The sequence below is a fragment of the Ursus maritimus genome, unplaced genomic scaffold, assembly GCF_017311325.1.
Source record: "Ursus maritimus isolate PB19 unplaced genomic scaffold, ASM1731132v1 scaffold_8, whole genome shotgun sequence".
Taxonomy (NCBI): Eukaryota; Metazoa; Chordata; class Mammalia; order Carnivora; family Ursidae; genus Ursus; species Ursus maritimus.
In genome coordinates, this window is record NW_024426996.1 from 44,099,212 (window position 1) to 44,120,034 (window position 20,823).

General features: G+C 40.1%; 1 protein-coding gene across 1 annotated transcript in view; it reads left to right on the forward strand.

Moving 5' to 3' along the window:
- The window catches only part of CORIN (corin, serine peptidase), a 64,420-nt gene that overhangs the window by 12,100 nt on the left and 31,497 nt on the right, over positions 1 to 20,823 (forward strand). Inside the window, exons 5-7 of the mRNA XM_040624913.1 lie at positions 8,438 to 8,551; positions 10,484 to 10,594; positions 11,661 to 11,790. Of these exons, the coding sequence (XP_040480847.1) occupies positions 8,438 to 8,551; positions 10,484 to 10,594; positions 11,661 to 11,790 (355 nt within the window). The remainder of the gene's footprint in view (positions 1 to 8,437; positions 8,552 to 10,483; positions 10,595 to 11,660; positions 11,791 to 20,823) is intronic.

Below are 20,823 nucleotides of genomic sequence, written 5' to 3' on the forward strand. Positions count from 1 at the left end.
ATGCATTTACTTTTAATATTACCAGATGACAAGGTAGGAATCAATAGGTGTTTTTCCTGTTAACTCTATTGGTTTTCCCTAAATTATACTTCTATTTATAACCTTGATGATATATGCGCAAATCCTTAGTAAAAGGAGAAGCACTTCACAAATGCAAGGGATTACTTTTATTATCGGAGATATAAAGCAGTTGTCACTTGTCTAAACGTCAGAATAATAGTGTCTTTGCATATGATTTCCATGTTGTTAAATAGGCGTCTAGATACACAAAGACAGAGTTCAGGCTCCAGCGTTCAAATTTTACTGGAATTCATTTTCATGGCCTCTCTGATTTTGTCTCTGTCAGCAAAGGATAAAACTCTTTCTGACGTTTCTGCATTGAGTTCCAAAATCACCAATGGAAAGGCCAGAAACGCCAATGGTAATTTGAGTGGAGCTAATTGCTATTTTATTTTCCTGCAAATCTCTGTAGTTGTAACCTCAGAATGTGTCAGAAAATAGGCAATGCTCTTTACTAAGCAATATTCTGGAGGAAAGCAAAATGATTGAAAGGCTATCCAAAAAATAGTTTGGTTATGATCATTTACCTTGTTCCGCTTACAAACGAATTGACACCCTTTGTCTTTAAAAGCACAAAGGGCAATACATCCTTTGAAATCATTTTATTCTTTTGGCCTTTGAAGTATGAAATATTGCCTTGCTTCCCAAAATGAATTTTACATAGTAGACATTGCCCTTCTGGTCTAGACAAAATGTCACAAGCAATAAACTGAAGTTCTATCAGTTGCTATAAATATGGACAAGTGCATCCTCTAGAAAATTAGATCTGTCAGAATGATGGTACAATGGCCAGGGGGTAATTTTGTTACAGAAGAGCATCCAGTGTTTTGAGAAGCTACTGTTGTTTGCTTGTTTGGGGTCTTTATGTAGAGAAATAAATCCAAACTCATGGAATATCCCATATAAATGATTTATTGGGAATCTATTGGATATGTTTGCTAAACGATGACTGCAGTGGGTTATGGTATTCTGAGATGCAATTTAAAATGGATTATCTTTGATACTTTAAAGAGATTACATGGTACTCTGCTAGGGTGGCTAGGCCTGAATATGTGGTAGGGGACTAAATATTTGAGAAACGTAAAAACTTAGTTTTAAATGGTCCGAGTCTTTGAATATATTCTGCAAAAGAAATTCAAAGCACTATAGGGTTAAATGACCCTACAATGTCAGGTTTCTAGTTGAGCCATGAGTTTTTATCAAGACTTTATTCACACCATTAAAGGTGCACCAGAATGATAGAGTCAGTGGTCTAATCCCATCAACACTCAGTATATTGGCGCACTATTGAGACTGAGGTCTAGGCATGGAAAGTTAAAAGTGGAGAGAAATGGTAGCTCAATTTTTAACTTTTTAAGGGACCTCTACACTGTTTTCCAGAGTGGCTGTACCAACTTGCATTCCCACCAACAATGTAGGAGGGATCCCCTTTCTCCACATCCTCTCCAACAATTGTTGTTTCTTGCCTTGTCTATTTTTGCCATTCTAACTGGTGTAAGGTGGTATCTCAGTGTGGTTTTGATTTGAATTTCCTTGATGGCTAATGATTTTGCAGTGTGGAGGTCCCTTAAAAAGTTAAAAATTGAGCTACCCTGTGATCCAGCCATTGCACTACTGGGTATTTACCCCAAAGATACAGACGTAGTGAAGAGAAGGGCCATATGCACCCCAATGTTCATAGCAGCAATGTCTACAATAGCTAAATCGTGGAAGGAGCCGAGATGCCCTTCAACAGATGACTGGATTAAGAAGTTGTGGTCCATATATACAATGGAATATTACTCAGCTATCAGAAAGAACGAGTTCTCAACATTTGCTACAACATGGACGGCACTGGAGGAGATAATGCTAAGTGAAATAAGTCAAGCAGAGAAAGACAAGTATCATATGATTTCTCTCATCTATGGAACATAAGAACTAGAATGATCAGTAGGGGAAGAAAGGGATAAAGAAAGGGGGGGGTAATCAGAAGGGGGAATGAAGCATGAGAGACTATGGACTCTGAGAAACAAACTGAGGACTTCAGAGGGGAGGGGGTGGGGAATGGGATAGACTGGTGATGGGTAGTAAGGAGGGCACGTATTGCATGGTGCACTGGGTGTTATACACAACTAATGAATCATCGAGCCTTACATCGGAAACCAGGGATGTACTGTATGGTGACTAACATAATATAATAAAAAATCATTATAAAAAAAAGTGGAGAGAAATGAATTCATTTGGAGTTACATTAATTGCTCCAACAGTATTCACTTATGAGAAACTCTCATTAAGTTTTTCAAAGTGACTGATGATAGAAATTTTACATATATTTTCCTTTGGGATGTATGCACACATTTGAATGGGGATGTCCGGTGCTCTGGGAGAACGAGACACTTAAAAACAAATGAAGAAGTCACGCTGAAGGGGGCTTACTGAAGGACTATTGGGAAATCATCCACTTCCCGCTTGTCGTTTTCTCAGTTGTTCCTCTGTTTCCACGGGCATGCGTGGTACCATCTGGCGGTGCAAATGCCAGCTCCACTGAAGCTCGGTGTCAGCCCAAGCTTCACGTGTTTCTGATTTATTCTGTCCATTGTGGAGTTTAATGCATTTAAAGGCTTGGGCCTTACTCAGTAATGTGGCAATTAACTATTCAGTCTCACACACTGAAGATCTTTCAGAACTTCTAAAAACAGTATGGGGTTTTCCTCTCAAAAACAATACTTGTTTCATTTATCTATAAAATAATTGGGGTATTGGAAATTTTTTTGTGTTTCTTTGGCAAATCTGCAGAAGGAAAACATGGTAGCCAAAGCACACCGTTTATAAATATGCTTTTAAAATACAGAGTTTCCCTGCAATCCAGAAGGACAGCATTCCTTTGAAAACTTCATAAGCCAAAATTGTGTCAAGTGAAGAAGCAAATACCATTAATTTACGTGGAAAAATTTTTGACTGTTCCCAGGTCCTAAAAATATCCTCCCTTAGGCTTTTCTAATACCTACCACACATCTTGCTCATGGATGTACAAAATGAATCTTGATAAAGCAGAGATGCTCACAAGGTCAAACCTATGGTGGCTTGCTGCTGAGAAGCTGAGTGTAGTTCTCAGGGAAGGAGCCGGGGGGCGCTACTCACTGCTCAGGGTGCACGCTGCCTGTGTAAAGCCTCACTGCCAAACAAACGCTGAAGTTATTTTCCTTTTTCGCTATTTTTCATAAAAGGGAAAATCCTCTTTGGATTTCATTCGGTTAGCGGAAACAGTTACTAACGTAGGCCTTCTGTAAAAGTGAAGCGGCATGATGCGAACTTTCGAGAAGTGGGGGATACCTGTATATGCATTAGCCTTTAGCAATGGGCAATGTTGCTCTGAGGGGTCTCTGGCTTTTGTGGTACATTTTTGTTGTTGAGGTTGTTTTGATTGTGTAATTGCTAATGTAAACAACAGTTGAAAACACTGTCGGTATCAGAAATGTTTTCAGCAAGTATTTGGAAGAATTATGCAAATCTGAACACATCATTCCAGAATTGCTTCATGGGAGGGAAGCCTGAAAAGTGGGAGCGATTTACAGGGTCACCACCGTGTCAGCACAGAAGAAACTTCGTTGTCTTAGAAAAGGTTGATGGTTTGCCGTTCATTGAGCATAGATGCTCTGTGGACGGAGCTGTCTGTAAAACTAGCAACCTGATGACAAGTTGATTTTCAACACACCATTTTCCAAGCACTGATAGCTAAGCAGTAAAGGAAAAGGTGAAGATCCGGTCAAAGACGTGAACAGGAATGGCATCAAAGAAAGGACAGCTGAGGGAAATAACAAAGGGTTACATTTCTGGGCTTTGCCCTCATGCAGAGATTCGAGTGGGTGAGACTGAGGTTCGATTTTGCTCAGCCTGTGTCCCCGATTTGGGTGGGCTGCCAGCAGAAGCAAGGGGGTACCTGGGCCGTGGTGTGAGCAGCACGTCTTCTCAATGGGGGCAGTGAAAGGAGAATATAGCGAAGACAGTTTCATTATATTTACTAGGGAAATAAAACCCTTTATTACACAAACACAGCATCACAATTACTAATTGGTCACTATTCTATATAAAAGGGTATACACCGTATGGAGAAAGATAGACAACAGTACAAATTCCCAAGCGTCATTAAGTGCCTTTCTGTTTATCTTCAAAGGATTAAAAATCTTTTCATCATCTATCTTTGATCTCCTCTAGGGCTCCAATAAAATAAAATCTTTAAATATGACCTTTTCTTGGGATCAAAGCACCTTTAGGCTGTGTTCAAAGCCTCTAATATTTGTGGGCTGTACAGCTTGATTTTAAAAGTTTTCCAAGAGACCTTTTTTTCTATCCATTTGGACTCTTTAATGGTATTTGTATAACTTCTCACAGAGGATGCCTCACCTGGCATTTTTAGCAAACAGTAGTCTCCATGCCTGATTTCTCTTTGCTTGTGGAAGACCCCGACTCTGCTCTGAGTAGCAGAAACAGTGAGAGGCATTGTGTCCGCATCATGTCAGAGACCCGCAGATGTGCCTTCAGGATGACTCTTCAGGATTGATCTCTAATCCCTCGGTAGGGTTTAATTTTCCATGTTAACGAAAAGACATTCTCCTTCCCTTGAGGTATTTTGCTACTTGGTTCATTGCTTTGCTTTCTTACTTGGCATCCTGGCCAGGCAGACTGAAATGGCGGGCAGGGCTCTGTGTAGACCTAGCCTTGGATTTAATTCTCAACTCAGTGCACAGAGGCTGTGTGACTTTCGGCCAGTCACTTAATTTCTCTGGGCCTCCGTTTTCTCACCTGTAAAATGTAGGGAACACTCACTTGATCCTCCCAAACTTGGAATGCTTATGACAGGCTTGATTCATTCCTCAGGAGGCAATACCTAAGCCCCCATCTGCCACAGTGCTAGGATATGCAGGAGGCGACTGCCCTCGAAGTCACCCAGGGATCTCCCTGGAGGGGAGGGGTCCTGTCTTGCTTGGTCTTGCATGTGGGAGCCCAAGGTCTTGTGTATGGCGGAGGACAGCAGGCTGGCATGTCACATCCAAAGCATGAGCCGGGCGAATTCCCTGGTTCGCGGAGTAAACACAGGCCGCAGGGTGGTGTCTCTTCCTGGAGGCTGTGCTTCTCTGGGGATAGACCGCCCTGTCTCCAGGATTAGTCACCAAATGGGGGCCCCCAGCCTGTAGTTGAAAGCCCTTTCTGCTACCCCATCCCACCTCCTCGTAGGGTCCTAGGCCAGCGCATGTTGAAGGGGATGATATGGGGTGTCACCCCTAAACGGGGGAGGAGGGGGAGAGGCTGCCGAGGACTTGGGAGCCCTATGGTCTGCGCTGGTGTTGCTGCCCCTGATGGTTTGGCCTGAGATGGGGAGGAGGCAGGTCCTCTGCTTGGGCTGCTGCTGGCCCTTGAGATTGGGGCTCCGTCTCCCAGGGCTGCGTGCTCCGGAGGGGCCTTCACACCTGCTAGGCGTGAGTCTCGCTGCTGCAGCTCCTGCCATGGACCCAAGACGGCCAGATCCAGACTCTTCCAGCCCCAGCCAGTCCAGGACCCAGATTCATCTTGCCCCTTGCTCTTCTGACCCGTTCCTCCCTGGAAACATTTTTTTTATTTCATGAAGCTCCAATTAGCAGACCTAATGAGCGTACCTCCTCACCCTATATTTGCTTGAGAGATTCTTCCAGTACAAGAAGCAGCTGCTTTGGGGTGGTTTGCTGCCTTTACCTGTGATGACAACTCTTAAGACAGAGGAAAAACAGGTGCCCCAGCTCAGGTGGGACCGGCCTCTGGTCGGGGAAGGCTGCTGCATCCCAGAGTTTTTGTGAAAACGAGGGATTGAGTAAGTGGAGAACCCAGCGCAAAGCTTAGCGCACTTAGTGTGAAGAAACATCGGGTTTCCCTGGGACTGTGGGGGGTTCTTGGAATGAGGGACAGTTAGTGCTCAGAATGGGCAGGTCCTGGGCAAACTGGGGCGAGTTGGTCACGTTAGCAACACACCGTGGGTATTGTCATTATCTCTGCGCTGGGGTGGTTGTGATTCTGACATAAACAATTATTTGGTTTCATAACCTGCAGCTGCATGAAACATCCTGCCCCATCCATACCTGTCTTTAACTTTTAGTGGAGTCCTACTCTCCTTGCTTTAAACCATACATTTAAAACATAATTACACCAAAGATGTCACTTTAAAGGGACAGTTTGTTTATTCTTCATGAAATAATAACGCTGTCTTCCCTGTGACCAATGTCTTGACCTCTTCATCTTACTTCATTTATGCTCACTGTAATTCCACAAAAGGGGCATTAGGCCACACAAATTTTATTAGAAAAGAGAAGATATTGCATCAAGAACTGGGGATGTACTGTATGGTGACTAATATAACAAAATAAATATTATTTAAAAAAAGAAGAGAGAAGATACAGAAGGGGAAGTTATGCTTTTGGGTACTCGTTTAATCTTTAGAACAACCGTCTGTAGCAAGCATGATTATTACTATTTTGGAGACATGGAAACTGAGGTTCAGAGAAGTTACGTAACTATCCAAGGCCGCACAGCTAGTGAAATTGGAGCTAGGATTCAACTTCAGGTGTCTGACTCTAACGCTGTCCTTGCCTTGCTTTCTAGCCCTCACGCGCATTGTTCGTTCTCAGTTTACAGGGGACTGCAGCTAAGGGCTTGCACCTGCATCTCCACTGGATCTTTCTCTTTAAGGCTGTGATTTGGAAGAGTTTATTTTCTCTAAATCTCAGTTTCCTCACTCATAAAATAATGATAATAATATTGACATTGTGGTATTATAAGAATTAAAACTAATATTTATAATGTGGATATATAGTGAATAATGAATATTATTATTATTATTATTATTATTATTATTATTAAGGATGCAGGTCTTACTTATGTCCCAGAAAATCTACTTTTGTGGTCTTTCATCAGCTCATTCCAAAGGTCCAAGTTCTTCAGACTTTTAGGAAGGGTACCACGTGAATAATCAGAAAGGCTCATGCTGTTTTCTCTCATTCTTTACTAGCGAGTGCTGTGGTTTGTGACAAGCCTGTTATTGACAGAACACCAGATGATGTCTGTATCTGCTGCTAGCTGAGACTCCAAATAAAATCCCCATGAGTTCCTGGAATAGACATTGCTGGGCCTAAGAGCATTCCAGATGTAGAGCTAGTGAAATACTCTCACTGTTTATTTCCTCTATTTTTGAATGGTGAAACACTTTCAATCTAATTTTAGCTCATAATAAAAATTTCTCTTCTAGTGACTTGTTTTGATAACTATTTTCAATGAGAATTTTGAGAAAAGAGGATTTTTTTCTTATAATGGATTCCAAGAAATACGAGTCAATCATCTACAAAATTTCTCTGAATTATTTGTAGTAGGTCAAATGGGAAATAGCATTTTTTAAGAAAGTCCTGATTTGATCACTGCTTTGCATTTCACTCACCTTAAACTAGATGATCTTTTCCCAGGAAGGGGAGAGACTTTTTGTTCCTTACATGCAATGAAATTCCATTTAAAATACACGTGTGTCGAAGGCCAGCCGAGTGCTAGCTGGTGTTGCAGCATGGGGGAGGGGAAGGGAACCCAAAGATGAATGTCATGGGGACTCTTCCTCGATGCACCTTGCAGCCTGGTAAGGACCATCAATCCCACTGGAGTGACGAGAACGCATTAGACTCTTGACATGTTTTAGCAGTTGTGTGAAATGCACTGCATTTGATTGAAATGGCATTTATTAAGTTCATTGCAAGTTCCTGCTATTTCATAGGCAAATTACAGTTCAAGCTTATAGTCCTGATCTTGTGCAAATTACATTCATTTCTCAAATTAATTGATGAAGTTGATCTCCTTAGATCTCTTAGACTCTGTTACTCAGGTGACAGCTTTTGTACCTGGTTCTTATATTAGTTTTGTAGGTATTTGGCCTAGGAGCCACCTCTTACTAAACGCACAGATGGCCTTTCCATTTGTTGACTGAAATTACATTTTAAGGTAATATGCATTTAAATCACTAGGTTTTGGCATATTTACTTAAAAGCATAACATCATTTTATAGATGAATCTTATGGCAAATTGACTCAGAAAGCAAAAGGAACAGCTAAAAATGAGCGTTAATGTATAGTTGCTTTTTCATTTTTTCCCATTTCCTATATGTCACTTTTGATCTTCTCTTAGGAGAGCTGTCCTATTTATATTGTAGTATGGAGATTATTGAGTATTTCTACTCTCAAAATTACATTTTTCATGGTATAAGGAAGTCAAGACTTTTTAGGAAGAAAGAAATCATGCCTTTGTACTATAATTTTTCTACATTTGTTTGATCAAATTCATCATTATTTTGATATCTATGTCTATTGCAAATAACCTTTTCTTCTGTCTCCAGGCTGTAAAGAGAGAGATCTTTGGGAATGTCCATCCAATAAACAATGTTTGAAGCATACAGTCATCTGTGATGGGTTCCCAGACTGTCCTGACGGCATGGATGAGAAGAACTGTTGTAAGTGCTTACCTGCATTAGTCACCACAACTTTATTTATGTTAAATACCGCTCATTTGGAATATAAACTTGAAGTTTGGAAATATGCATTAAAAGCTTTTACTATGTTCAGATCTTTTGATCGAAACTCCACTTACAAAAATACATGCAAGGACATAATCAAACGTATGTAAATTATATGCGCGGTGATATTATTCTAGCATTATTTATCACATAGAAAAATTAAAACACCCCAAATATCCAAAAAGAGGGAACATAAAATACAACCATAAAATGAAATAATATGCAAACATTAAAAATCAAATTAAAAGAATAATTCCTCCTGGGTTCATTACACGTCATTAGTTGAATGAAACAAAATGCAAAGTATTATGTGCGCTATTGTCCCAAGTTTTTAAAGTGCATAGACCCACATATAGAAAAAGATCAGACGGTCCCAAGAAACAGTTTACAATGATTATCTCTGGGTGGTGGGATTATTAAATTTTTGTGCTTTTCTGTCTTTTCTACATTTTCTAAATGAATGGCCACCACTTTTTAAACTAAAAAAAAGAAAATTATCTCTCAAGATGTTTTATCTACTAGTAACAGAAAGCCCAACTCAGACTGACTTAAACAGTGAAGACATTTATTATATTTTATTATCACATGCATCAGATATGTCTTGTATTATCATATTTAGAAGTCAAGTACAGGATGGATTCTTGAGGCCAAATGTGGGGGTTCAGCACCTCTTCTGTGATTCTTTTAGTTCAGCTTGACCATCTACGAGGGTCAAAAGATGGCGGCCAAGAGCACCTGGGGTGCCACGCTTCCTTGAACATATCCAGGAGGAGTGATGACCTCACCCTTATGTCTGGAATATCACTTAATATCACTCAGATTGGCCAACTTTGAGCAAGGTTCCAGCTAGCATTCAGGGGTCTTTGTATGGATTAGAAAAGATACTACCTAAAGAAGCACCCCTTAGGGAGAACCAATTAGAAAAAGATGCTGTTTCCTTTAGGCTGCCCCTGTGTGAGACTAGGATGCATGATCTGGCCAGCAGGGTTTGGGTACGAACTATCTTGGAAAGCACAACCCATGAAATGGTAGGCCAAAACTCTGGTCTTGGGTCACATGTTTACTGTTGGACTAATAACATTACCCAGGCGAAAATAGTTCTAGTTAGAAAATGCCATGTCCCACTGACACGAATCAGGGTCTTCTGGGGCTGTGGGGACCTGAACAAAATCAGGTTACCTTAAAAAAGGAGAAAGAAGGGAAATGGATATTAGGTAGGCAATTAAAGAGTGTCACTATGATTTTTTTAAAGATTTATTTAATTGAGAGAGAGAGAGAACAAGCGGGGGAGGGGCAGAGGTGAGGAAGAGAATCTCAAGCAGACTCCCCTCTGAGCACAGAGCCAGACTCAGGACTTGATCTCATGACGCCTAGATTATGACCTGAGCTGAAATCAAGAGTTGGGTGCTTAACCGTGAGCCACCCAGGGGCTCTGATAGTAGAGATTTTTAAAGAATAAACATGATCCAATATGTGGACAGAGCTTGTTTCCATCCTGTGGCTACGTCATTCTACTCAGCCCCAGTCCTCAGCTCATGCCACTTCAGAATGTAATCCTGTTCTCTCAATCTTTGGAATTTCTGCTGCTCTGGGTACCACTTTTTCAATCCTAGTGTTAGAACTAGACAATCCAGTGACTTGGGGGAGATGATGGCATTATTTAAATGCTTGCTGTTTGCATAGATTGGCCTCTGTGATATGAGTTCCTACCAATTCCGTTACTCTGTCTTGATAGCTGTTTGGAGGCCCCAGTGACCACGGCTCCCCTTCCTTCCACGCTCCTGCGGACAGATGGTAATGTGCGTGCTAGTGAGAATCACTCTGTTTCTGAAATGTTTCCGTCTTCTCGCTTCTTGTTCCCGGTGCCAGCCTTTTGCCACGATGACGAGCTCGAGTGCACCAACCATGAGTGTGTGTCCCGTGAGCGCTGGTGTGATGGGGAAGCCGACTGCTCGGACAGTTCTGACGAGTGGGACTGTGGTGAGCTGTGTGTTTCCCCTGTGGGCCGCGCACTCTAACACCCGTCAGCCACTGAAGCGTAATAAGTCCTCAGTGACTTCACAGAGTTTACTGACCAGTTTCACCTGTTCTGTTTAACGATGACAAGAGCTGACAGTAGTGATTCCTATACGTTGTTTCCTACTCACAGAACATTTCCCCCTAAGTTATCTCGCTCTTTGAAATGTCTATGTGATATGTAAAAACATTAGGTTCAAATTGTTATGGCCCTGTAACTACTAGAATACAATTTTTAAACTCTTTATTATCACCCCGCTTCAACAATTACCAATATTCCATCATTCTGTATCATCGACACCTCCTGAAATAGGATTTTCAAGTGCATCTTCCATCTTCCCTGTAGTCTTGCTCCAGATCCAAATGAGACGACTAGCGAGTTCCTTACACGGACAGGACTTAAAGGCATTTCCCGCCAGTACCTCCAGGGCTGCAATTTGTAACCTTGAGTTTGATGACTTCGATAGCCCCACACTCATGGCTCCTTCCATTCCCTGGGCTCTTCACTCAGTCCTTGGCCTCCTCTGCCCAAGCACGATCATCATTTGTGTTGTGATTAATTGCACGGTGTTTCACAAGTAATCTGTGGCGTGTTAAGTAGAGAGGATGCTCTTTTATAAAATGGAAATTAGTGCACACCCCAAATTAATCCTAACTTAACATCGCTTCCATACCCTTGCCTTCTCACGTGCTTTCTTGAAAGGAGATGATATGAATGAAGGTACAACTAACTCAGATTTATGCAAATCATTGGATAAACTCGTGGGAGGGGGCCCCGCCTCTAGTTGTCTTCTAACTTTGTGGTTCCTTGAGGGCAGAGAACATTTCTAATTCGTTTTTTTTCAGTCTTCCACCACACCGAGAGCAGTGCTTTGCAGAGGGCAAGCACTCACCACATGGTTCTTAATTAAAATAAGTAAAAACAAATGTATGCGAGTGAAGGGAAAGCATGTAGAGTTAGCATTTGGTTTCTAATTAGGGTTTTCCCTTTTCTTTCTTTCTTTCTTTTTTTTTTTTTTGTCCTCCTCAGTGACCCTCTCTAAAAATGTGAGCTCCTCTTCGTTCCTGATGGCTCACAGATCTGCCGTGGAACACCACGTGTGTGCGGATGGCTGGCAGGAGACATTAAGTCAGCTGGCCTGCAAGCAGATGGGTTTAGGGTAAGGTCAGTAGTTTGTAGCGCTGATGAATTTCTCAGAGGGCTTCGCGGAACTTGGCAATAATGTCTTCCTTATGAGTGCAGAGTGAGTTAGTGCTCTCAAGGAGAGCCCTCCAGAGCACGGGAAATGAATCAGGTGAGAGGACCACATTTAATTACAGGCACCTGCTCTGAAGAGACTGGGGTGGGGGGCAACCTGCTTTGATAAAGCCTCGCCCTACAAGTAAATGAAATAATTGTATTTTAACTACTTCTGAAAGGAAATGCTTTCCATATTTGTGACAGCATGATGATGGTTTCTTCCGAGCAACTTGGATAGGAAAATCTTGAGGTTTTTCTCCCAAGAGCTTATTGAAAATAACTTTTTAAGCAACACACATTTTTTAATAAGTTGAGAAATAGAACTTAAAGTTGATGGTATTTCAATTTACCCTAAGTAATTCAGGAAATGTAAATCAGGGAAGAGTTGACCATTTTTGCTCCTTAGTAGAATGAAAAGACACTAACTCTGGCTTTGATGCAAACAGAGATTGATACTTTGAAAGTTGGATACTTGCTATTTCATGGGGTTTTCTTTTTCAGTTCTATTGGGGATGGAAAGCAATAATTGAGGGTCTTAGATGTATATGTGTGTGTGTGTGTGTGTGTGTGTTTGTGTGTGTATTCACATATTTTTTCTTTTCAATGACTGATGTATGCGAGATTTGGGGGAAATGTGGAAATGATAGAAATAAAAGATAAAGGAGTTTTAAAATTCTAGAATAAAAAAATTGAGTAAATGTCATTTCCTAGGATTCCACTGAACAAACTTGAAACAATTTTACAATAACGAGAGATCCAATTTTGGGGTAGCAACTAGCAGCACATTTTTGTTCTCCCAGTTTGAAAAATGACCTAAATCCCAGTATCTTCAGCCCTTTTTTCCCATGTAAAGTCCTACGTCTTTGGAAAGTTGAGTAGCTGATGCTATTCTATCAGAAAAGACCTTTTGACTTTGCCAGAGTGGAAAAATGATATTTACCAAGATCCATTAAATTATACTTCATTTTCACAACATCCTTATGGTGTCTAAATGAAATGGGATGTGATTATGATTAGAGATAAATGAAAAGCCTTTTGAATGAGCTTTATTTTCCTCTCACCAAGACACGGGTTATTTCTTATTATGAAAACTTGATTATACAATGATTGACAATTCTACTGAGAGTTCTGAGGGAAAGTCGTAACCACAAGGATTTTGCCAGCAGAAAATTCTTTTGACAAGCCACGCTTTTCTATTGCAAATAGAAGGGATCTTATTTTAAATGTTCTCCTTGATATTTCTTCTTTTTTTTTTTTTTGCATATTGGATTTACATTTTTTTATTGTGATGAAATACACATAACAGAAAAACTCAGCATCTTAACCATTTTAAAGTGCAAATTCAGTGGCATTTAGTATATTCACAAAGCTGTGCAACCATCTCCATTATCTGGCTTCTTTCACTTAGCATAATGTTTTCATGCAACTGTGGACCAGCACTTCATTCCTGTTCATGGCTGGAAAATATTCCATTGCATGGACACACCACATTTTTAAATCTGTTCATGTAATGATGGACATTTTGATGGTTTCCAGCTTTGGCTATTGTATGAGTATTGGATTTTTTAAAAATTTCTTACTTTAGTCACTCCATTTCCTTAAAAAAGTGGGAAAATGTTATTTCAATATATTAGACATTTAAAATCTGAAAGGACATTTAGATTTTTTTTTAAAAGAGAACTTTATTTCACAGAAAGGCTAGGAAAATCTGAGAGAGCAGTGTGGCTGGAAAACCATAACCATAATTTGCCTGAGTTAATGTGTAAGTAGTGAAAAGTCTTCCCAGGAAATGAGTAGGAAGGGTAATCTTAGTATTTTTGTACTTTTTGATTGCCTTCAAGTTTACTCTTCAGTTTACTTGGGTGGCTCATGAATTGACAGAAATCTGGAGAGCCAGGCTGGGGCAGGAACCAAGATAATGGGCAAGATGAGCATTAATGTCTGTAGTAGGAATCTGCTCTGTTACCACTGTCTCTGGAGATCAGCTGCTGTGCTGCAAATTCACAATTCTGCCACTAATGCCTCAAACTCTAAGTAACCCTGCACCTTGAGTCATTTCCTCCAGATTCAGAGTCCCTACAGAAGAGTCTGTCTATCCGTGACTTGTTATTGACCTACAGTCCAGCTGCCAGAGGGAGGGTAAAGGGAATAGCAGTCCTCCTTTAGCTTCTGGAGTGGAGTGACTGTCTTTGTACCTTCATAATATGCCACATCAGAAACCTGAAATTTAAAACACAACTCCAACTAGTTCTGTTCAGTATCTCTTTCCTATTGGTTTCTTAAGTATCTGCTGCTGGGTCTTGACCTGGAGTAGGCATTGTGTGTAGGATGCAAAAGTAAATAACATCATCTGAGAACTTTTAATGCAGTGAGGAAGACACATGAGGAAACAATCTGAAACATAAAGTTGGAAAAAACTTCCAGATTTTTTGTCATCTGAGAATGGTTCATGTAGGGCATAGTACATGTCCTACCGATTAAAAGTATATAAGAAAAATATTTAATTCTAGTATTATCTTGATACTATAATATACATTTATTTAATCATTCATTTATTAATCCAGTAAACATTTCTAGAGAAAAGCATTGTAATATAGTTTCCAAACTAATTTACTTTAACTCCAAATGAGGGGGAGGGTCCATTTTGGAGCTAGTTCATAAAAAATGCAGGTCTGTACCGAATTACATGTGTTGCAGGGCTTCTATTGAAATGCTTTCATGATAGGGGCAGTTGATTAAAAAATACCTGCACTTGGAGTTGTTCAGACCCAAATTATGCCTTCCACGTCTAATGGTAGAAATGCTCAGCTCTCAACAAAGTGCTTGCCCAAATGAGAAGATTTGGAGTTCTTTGCTGAATCTGAAAAACTTTTTGCCCCCATCTGCAGATATCTTTTTTTTTTGTAATAATTTTTTATTATGTTAGTCACCATACAGTATATCCTTAGTTTTTGATGTAGTGTTCCATGATTCATTATTCATCTGCAGATATCTTGAGTTTACCCCAGCCTGGAAGTATGATGACTAATTTGATTAGACAAGGATATAAATCAACTCCTAAGTTCTCATGACAGTATATTGACTTTGCTACCTACACGTCCAATATTAAAAACACATGGACATTTATTTAATCAACAATACAAATACAGAATGCCCTCTAATACTTGCCAAATGCTGGTTGAGACATCTGGTATTTGAGGAAGTTGGTCTAAGGGACTGTGATTCTTTGTGTCTCTTGGCTTCGTAAGTTTTATCTCTATATAAAACCAGATCATCTGGAAATAGGCTGTTCTGTTTTGGTAAAAATTCCTTCATGGGGTTAGTCGCAAATTGATTTTATGACTTAATCTTTTAGAGTTGATCAATAGAAGCAACATCCTTCCAAAGAATGTTTTTTTGTCTTGGGCAAAACCGCAAAGATGGCCTCAATTATATTACCTAAGAGTCCCTGATATAAGGATTTACATTGGATTTTTTTTTCCTTAAGTGTACTCCCAGGAAAAAGCTTCCAACTTCAGATTTCATTTGTCATGTAAGGATGGTTGACTTATTGATGGACTTCCATGAAGCTCAAAGACAGACTAATCCTCTGTAGTGGTAAATTAGCCCAGATTGCTGGTCCTATGCAAGTAAACCATAGAAAATATGCTCAAAATCTTGTGGTTTTTTTTTTTTTAATTACAATGTAATTCACATACCATGAAATTCACTCTTTAAAAGTATACAATTCAATTATTTTTAATATATTCATAATGTTGTACAATCATCACCACTGTCTAATCCCTTAACCTTTTCAACTTGGAAAAGAAACCCCATGCGTCTTTGCAATCCCTCCCCACTCCTTCTCCCCAAACCCATGAAAAACACTAATTTACTTTCTGTAGGGACTTGCCCATTGTGCACATTTCATAAAAACAGAATCATATAATCATATACCCTTTTTGTCTGGTTTCTTTCACTTAGTATAATGTTTTCAAGGTTCATCCATGTTTTCGTATGTATCAGCGCTCCATTCCTGTTTATGGCTGAATAATAGGCAAATCCACACTTCGATGATCCATTTATCAATTGATGGATAGTTGAGTTGTTTCCATTTTTTGGCTCTTATGAAAATGTTACTAAAACATTCATGTGCAAGTTTTTGTGTGAACATATGTTATCAGTTTCTCTTGAGTATATACTTAGGACTAGAATTATTAGGTCAAATTTTTAATTTTTGAGGTACTGCCAAACTGTTTTCCAAAAGGGCTGCACCAGCACTGCATGATGGTTCTGATTTCTCCATATCCTTGTCAACACTTGTTATTATTCACTTTTTATTATAGCCATTATCTGACTGAAACAGGTCATTCTGGTTGTTATTGAGAATATACTATAGGAAGGCAAGGGTAGGAGCAGGAATATTAGTTAGGAGGCCATCGAAGTAATCCAGGTGAGACATTTTGGTGACTCAGATCAGAATGGTAGCAGAGAACATGGCGATAAGTGGTTTGATCCTGAATATATTTTAAAAGTAGAGCCAATAGGACTTCCTGACAGATTGGATGTTAACTGGGGATTGAGAAGAGTCAAGAATGACTGAAAGGTTTTTGGGTTGAGCCACTGGAAAGACGGTATTGTCGTAAACTGACTTGGGGAATACTGCAGATGAAGCATGTCTGGGGAGAAAGACCAGTTCTGTTTTGGACATGTTAATTTTCAGATGTCTACTAGACATCCAAATGGATATGCTTATAAGGCTCAGGTCTGGACTTTATTAGTGAGGTCTGAACTGGAGCTGTGTATTTGAAGTCACTTGGATACAGATGATACAGATTTATGGGACTGGTGACATAACCAAGAGAATAAGTTTAGAAATAGAACATAAGAAGACCAAGGGCCAAGCCCTAATCTTAAAAGGGTAAAAGAGAAGTTGTAAAGCCAAAGGAGATGAGAGAGGACAACCAGTAGGGTAGGAGGATGTGATATTCTGGAAACCACGGGAAGAAAGTGAATCAAGGCAAGACAATGGTCAAATATATCAAAAATTGCTGAGAAGTCAAGTAAAATGAGGACTGAAAACTGTTGGTTTCAGCAATGTGCATGTCATTTACATGACAGTTTTAGTGGAGTGAGTGGGGCAAAAGCAGCATAAGAGATAGTGAAAAGAGAGAAACAAAAGATAGTATAGAACTTTTTGGAGGGATTTTGTTGCAAAGAGGAGCAAAGAAATGTGAGCAGTGGTTGGTGGGGGAAGTAGGGTTAGGAGGTGTTTAGTGGCTCCATTTCCTAGAAGCAATCAGTATCCCATGGATAAATTATTAAGAGACCTGCCAGAGAAAGAACATCATGTTCAATTGCTATTGAATGTTTTTGTTCCTCCAAATTCATATGTTAATTCTTAATCTCAAATGTGAGGATATTAGGAGGTGGGGCCTTTGGGAAGTGGTTAGGTCATGAGTGTGGAGCCCCCATGAATGGGATTGGTATCCTTGTAAAAGAGACCCCAGAGAGCTCCCTCACCCCTTCTGCCATGTGAAGACACAGCAAGAAGACGGAGGTCTATAAATGAGGAAGTGGGCTTTTACCAGACACACCAAATCTCCCAGGACCTTGATCTTGGATTTCTCAACCTCCAGAACTGTGGGAAATAAATTTTGGTTGGCTGTGAGCTACCCAGTCTATGGTAATTTCTCAGAAGCTTGAATAGACTAAGGAAAAATAAATCATTTCTGTCAAAACTCTTCTTTCATTCCACCTGTTCTTTTTAATCAAATAAGTTTGGATTATTTTCCCCAATTCGTGGGTTCACCATGAACTCGTTTATCTTTCTTTAACTTCATATCCCTTTTATATGCTCCTTCTCTTTCAAGACTGGATTATCCTTTATCCGTGTTCCATGGGCACATTCCTTCCTGCTTCTGCCTCTTTGTCCATAAATGTCCATACATTTCCTTCCAAATCCTCAAGCCTCACTCAAGCCCTATGACTTCTGTGAGGACTTTCTCATCTGCATGATGTTTTTTCCCTCTGAACTTCCTGTGGTACATAAAAATTGGTATTACACAATTTCTCTCTTAATACTACAATGCCATATATCACTTTTATTTTTTTATTCTTTATTTCCCAGAAAGGTTATACAAAGTAGTATATTTTTTAAAGATTTTATTTATTTATTTGACAGAGAGAGACAGCCAGCAAGAGAGGGAACACAGGCAGGGGGAGTGGGAGAGGAAGAAGCAGGCTCCCAGTGGAGCAGAGGAGCCCGATGCGGGGCTCAATCCCAGGACTCTGGGATCACGCCCTGAGCCGAAGGCAGACGCTTAACGACTGAGCCACCCAGGAGCCCCTTGTACTGGCTAATCTTAAATGTGTGCCAGGCTGCTCCAAGTTCTTGATAGGTATTAACTCAATTTGTCCACATTATAATCCTCTAATAGATGTAGTGTTGCTATTTCTACGTTACATGTGAGGAAATTAAGGCATAGATCAAGAAACTTTGCTAGGTCACAGAAAAATACGGTGCCAGGACGCAAGTCCAAGCAAAGGCAAAGGGCCTCTTGGGTGTGACGAGTAGATCCCCTACGGCACCCAGTTATTCAATAAACATGACCTGATTGATGTGGCCAGCCAGCTTCGTACACATAAATCCCTTTAGTATTGCTTTCCATGAGATTTTTGTGGCATGTCTTAATACTGGACCACCTCATGATCTTACCATTGTGGCACTTTTAAGTAGAAAGTAGTGGGGAGGTGCAGCAGTGGGGAAAAGTCATCATGCAGGCCAACAATAGAAGTGTTTTTCACTTTTTGAAAAGCCAGTTATAGTAATAACTAGATGCTTGGCATATCCTAAATAGAAGTTAGCTGAAGCAAATCCATAGAGTGTTATTTTCTTTCACACGGAGGCTTCACAGTTTTTCTAGCAGACATGTAGCTTGGGCACAAGGAACTAAATCCGACACATTTCCAAGAAGCTGCTGGTTAAGTGACTGCCCGGGTGGGAAGAAAATCACAGAGTCCAGTGTGTGGCTGTACAGGTCCCTGGAACGTGCTATTCTGGGGTGAGGAAGAAGAATCATTTTCCTGAAAAAGTGCTATATCCTAAAGGGAGTAAAAGTGTTTTTTAAGTTTTCATGAGACCACTGGGTATGAGGCTTAAATAAACAAAGCAAGGTAAGTCTCTCAGTTGTTCCGAAGGCATTTCCAAATGATCACTAACAGCAGGCTCTGCCAAGAGTTTGGATATTTGTTAGCAAACTGAATCTCAAACTGTGTCAGTTGAGTTAATGAATATTTTATGGCATTAAAAGGAAACCTCTCAGTGGTGTAGAGAAATTCACCGTTAATAACTAGAACAGAACTATGTGGGATCCTGAATTATTCAGATTGGTTTTCTACTCTCTTACATTCCATTTTGTGGTAAAAAGTTTATCATTGAAAAAGAGATTCGTATCCTGATTTTTAAAATCAAAGATGGTTCTCCAGAATGAAGTACTGTCAAGACTCAGCTTTTAGCCAAAAATACTGGGGCTGATGTGAACAAGAAGATTCTAGAATGGGGAGAATCAATCTCCATAATGTCTCTGGGAGCCTTGGATTCCCCAGTCATCATAATGATTATAGCATTGCCATTGGACATGAATATGAGTAGTGAGTCCTGGGAAATTAAGAACATGATTTACAACTGGATGGTCCATCAGGAACTGACCCAAGAGGCCTGTGCTATTTTTGTTAGAAGTCCTTATATGGCAGCTTACTTGTTTTGGAACTTATACCAGGAGACTCCTGGTGATGACTAACTTTAGATCTGATATCTTTTGCATATTGTCTTTCAAACCTGCTGAGGTCTGGCTGGCTGTTACCTCCAAGGCAGGACTGTGGGTCAGCCATGACATTATCTGCATGGCAGACCCACTGGTCTTTTCTTATTATTTATACTGTTTGGGCTCAAAATCCAGTTTTTTACTCTGGCCTGTAAGATACTGGCCCCTGCCTCCTCTCTTTCCTAGCATTCTCTACTTATCTGCTGAACTTTAGACACACTGACTTTATTACTGATGTTCAAACTGCAAGCTTATTTCCAGCTCACAGGCTTTGCCCTCGGTGTTGCTTCTGCTTGGAATGTTGATCTGTAGCCTTTCACATCATCCCCTCCATCTCATCGTTCATGTCTCAGCTCGTACATCAGTGACTTAAAAAGGTCCTTGGCAACCCTAATCGAAGCAGCTTTCACCCTCACCAAATCTCTGCTTCTTTTGTTTTCTTCAAAGCGCAGTATCAGGAATTATTTTTAACATGTTTGTAATTTGTTCCGCTCACTAAAATAATAGCTGCTTGAGGAAGGAACTCTGCCAAATACAACACCATTGTGTTTTCTCCCTTTCCATTCTACCTTATTAACCCCATCGTCATCAGTTTTGTCCTTTTTGCGTCTGACTGCATCGTTTGTTTCAATTCTGCCCGGGTAATGTTCCTTCTGAGATCCAACTCACTTTATAGCAATATCAGCTTCAACAATCACTGATTGACCCAGTGTTTCTTTGATAAACGTAAGTCAAATCTAATATTTTTCTTCAAATTTTTATTTAAATTTTAGTTAGTTAATATATAGTGTAATATTGGTTTCAGGAGTAGAATTTAGTGATTCATCACTTACATATAATACCCAGTGCTCATCACAAGAGCCCACCTTAATCCCCATCACCCATTTAGTCCATCCCCTACCCACCACTCTCTGTAACCCTCAGTTTGTCTCTGTCCTTAAGAGTCTCTTATGGTTTGTTTCCCTCTCTCTCTCTCTCTCTTCCACCTTTCCATATGTTCATCTGTTTTGTTTCTTAAATTCCACGTATGAGTGAAATCATATGGTATTTGTCTTTCTCTGACTGACTTATTTCACTTAGCATAATACACTCTAGCTCCATCTACGTTGTTGTAAATGGCAAGATTTCTTTCTTTTTGATGGTTGAGT